The 1,712-nt window shown below is 34.3% G+C and overlaps 1 protein-coding gene across 1 annotated transcript in view; it reads right to left on the reverse strand.

Moving 5' to 3' along the window:
• Window positions 1-413: 413 nt before the first annotated feature.
• LOTGIDRAFT_175958 (hypothetical protein) overlaps window positions 414-1,712 on the reverse strand; it is a gene marked incomplete at both ends in the record, with an annotated part of 3,723 nt that continues 2,424 nt past the window's right edge. The window contains 4 exons of the mRNA XM_009063698.1: window positions 414-557; window positions 646-789; window positions 877-1,020; window positions 1,387-1,521. Of these exons, the coding sequence (XP_009061946.1) occupies window positions 414-557; window positions 646-789; window positions 877-1,020; window positions 1,387-1,521 (567 nt within the window). The remainder of the gene's footprint in view (window positions 558-645; window positions 790-876; window positions 1,021-1,386; window positions 1,522-1,712) is intronic.

The raw sequence follows: 1,712 nt of genomic DNA on the forward strand, positions 1-1,712 counted from the left end.
CTGGTTTACTTACCTACTGTACAATCATCTTCTCCATAACCTGGTTTACTTACCTACTGTACAATCATCTTCTTCATAACCTTGTTTACTTACCTACTGTACAATCATCTTCTCTATAACCTGGTTTACTTACCTCGAGTACAATCATCTTCTTTATAACCTGGTTTACTTACCTACTGTACAATCATCTCCTCTATAACCTGGTTTACTTACTTACTGTACAATCATCTTCTTTATAACCTGGTTTACATACCTACTGTACAGTCATCTTCTCTATAACCTGGTTTACTTACCTAATGTACAATCATCTTCTCTATAAACTGGTTTACTTACCTAATGTACAATCATCTTCTCTATAACCTGGTTTACTTACCAACTGTACAATCTTCTCCTCTATAACCTGGTTTACTTACCTACTGTACAGTCATCCTCTCTATAACCGGGCGTACAGCCATTATAACATTTCCCTGTTATATGAGGACAGTGTTGTGATCCTTTACACTGCCTATTGTCACATCCTTTACTACATATATCTCCATAGGCACGTTTCTGGCATTCTAAAATAAAACATATATGAGACTGTGAATCCTTGTTATTATATAAGTTTCAGGGAAATGTATTCTGTTAAAATCAAGACAGACTTACTTTTTATACAATCATTTCTTCTATAACCTGGTTTACAACCATCAGTACATTGTCCTGTTATATGATGACATTCTTGTGATCCTTTACAATGCCTATTGTTACATAGTTTACTACATTTATCTCCATAGGCACCATTTGGACAACCTGAAATATAATATAAAGAATTTTATATGTGACTGATTCTTGATATTTTGTTATTGATAAGTGTAGACAGTTCGATTCAAAACTTACTCAATGTACAATCATATCCTTTATAACCGGGTTTACAACCATCAGTACATTGTCCTGTTATATGATGACATTCTTGTGATCTTTTACAATGCCTATTGTTACATAGTTTACTACATCTATCTCCATATTTACCACTTTGACAACCTGAAATATAATATAAAGAATTTTATATAGGACTGAGATTTCTTGATATTTTATCATTGATAAATGTAGACAGTTCGATTCAAAACTTGCTCAATGTACAATCATCTCCTCTATAACCGGGTTTACAACCATCAGTACATTGTCCTGTTATATGATGACAGTGTTGTGATCCTTTACAATGTCTCTTGTTACATAGTTTACTACATCTATATCCGTATTTATAGTAAATTACGTTATTTTGGCTGGAGGTCGTGCAACAATATTACCCGTGAAATGCTGGTTAAGAGGCGTTTACAGAGGAATTGGTTAATCAAACAGAATTATATCCTTTTTATCAATTAATCCTAAAAATGGAATTAGACTTACTAGTATTACAGTTACCTCCATACCATTCTGTCTGACATCCATTAGGACATTGACCAGTTATAACATCACATTTATCATAGTTCAAACAATGACAGAAATTATTACATTCTGAACCATACGTTCCTGTAGCACAAACTGTAATAGAGAGAGACAGTACGTTCCTGTAGCACAAACTGCAATAGAGAGAGACAGTACGTTCCTGTAGCACAAACTATAATTGAGAGGGATAGTACGCTCCTGGAGCACAAACTGTAATAGAGAGAGACAGTACGTTCCTAGAGCACAGACTGTAGTAGAGAGGGATAGTATGTTCCTAGCGCACAAAC

Source organism: Lottia gigantea (assembly GCF_000327385.1).
Source record: "Lottia gigantea unplaced genomic scaffold LOTGIsca_591, whole genome shotgun sequence".
NCBI lineage: Eukaryota > Metazoa > Mollusca > Gastropoda > Lottiidae > Lottia > Lottia gigantea.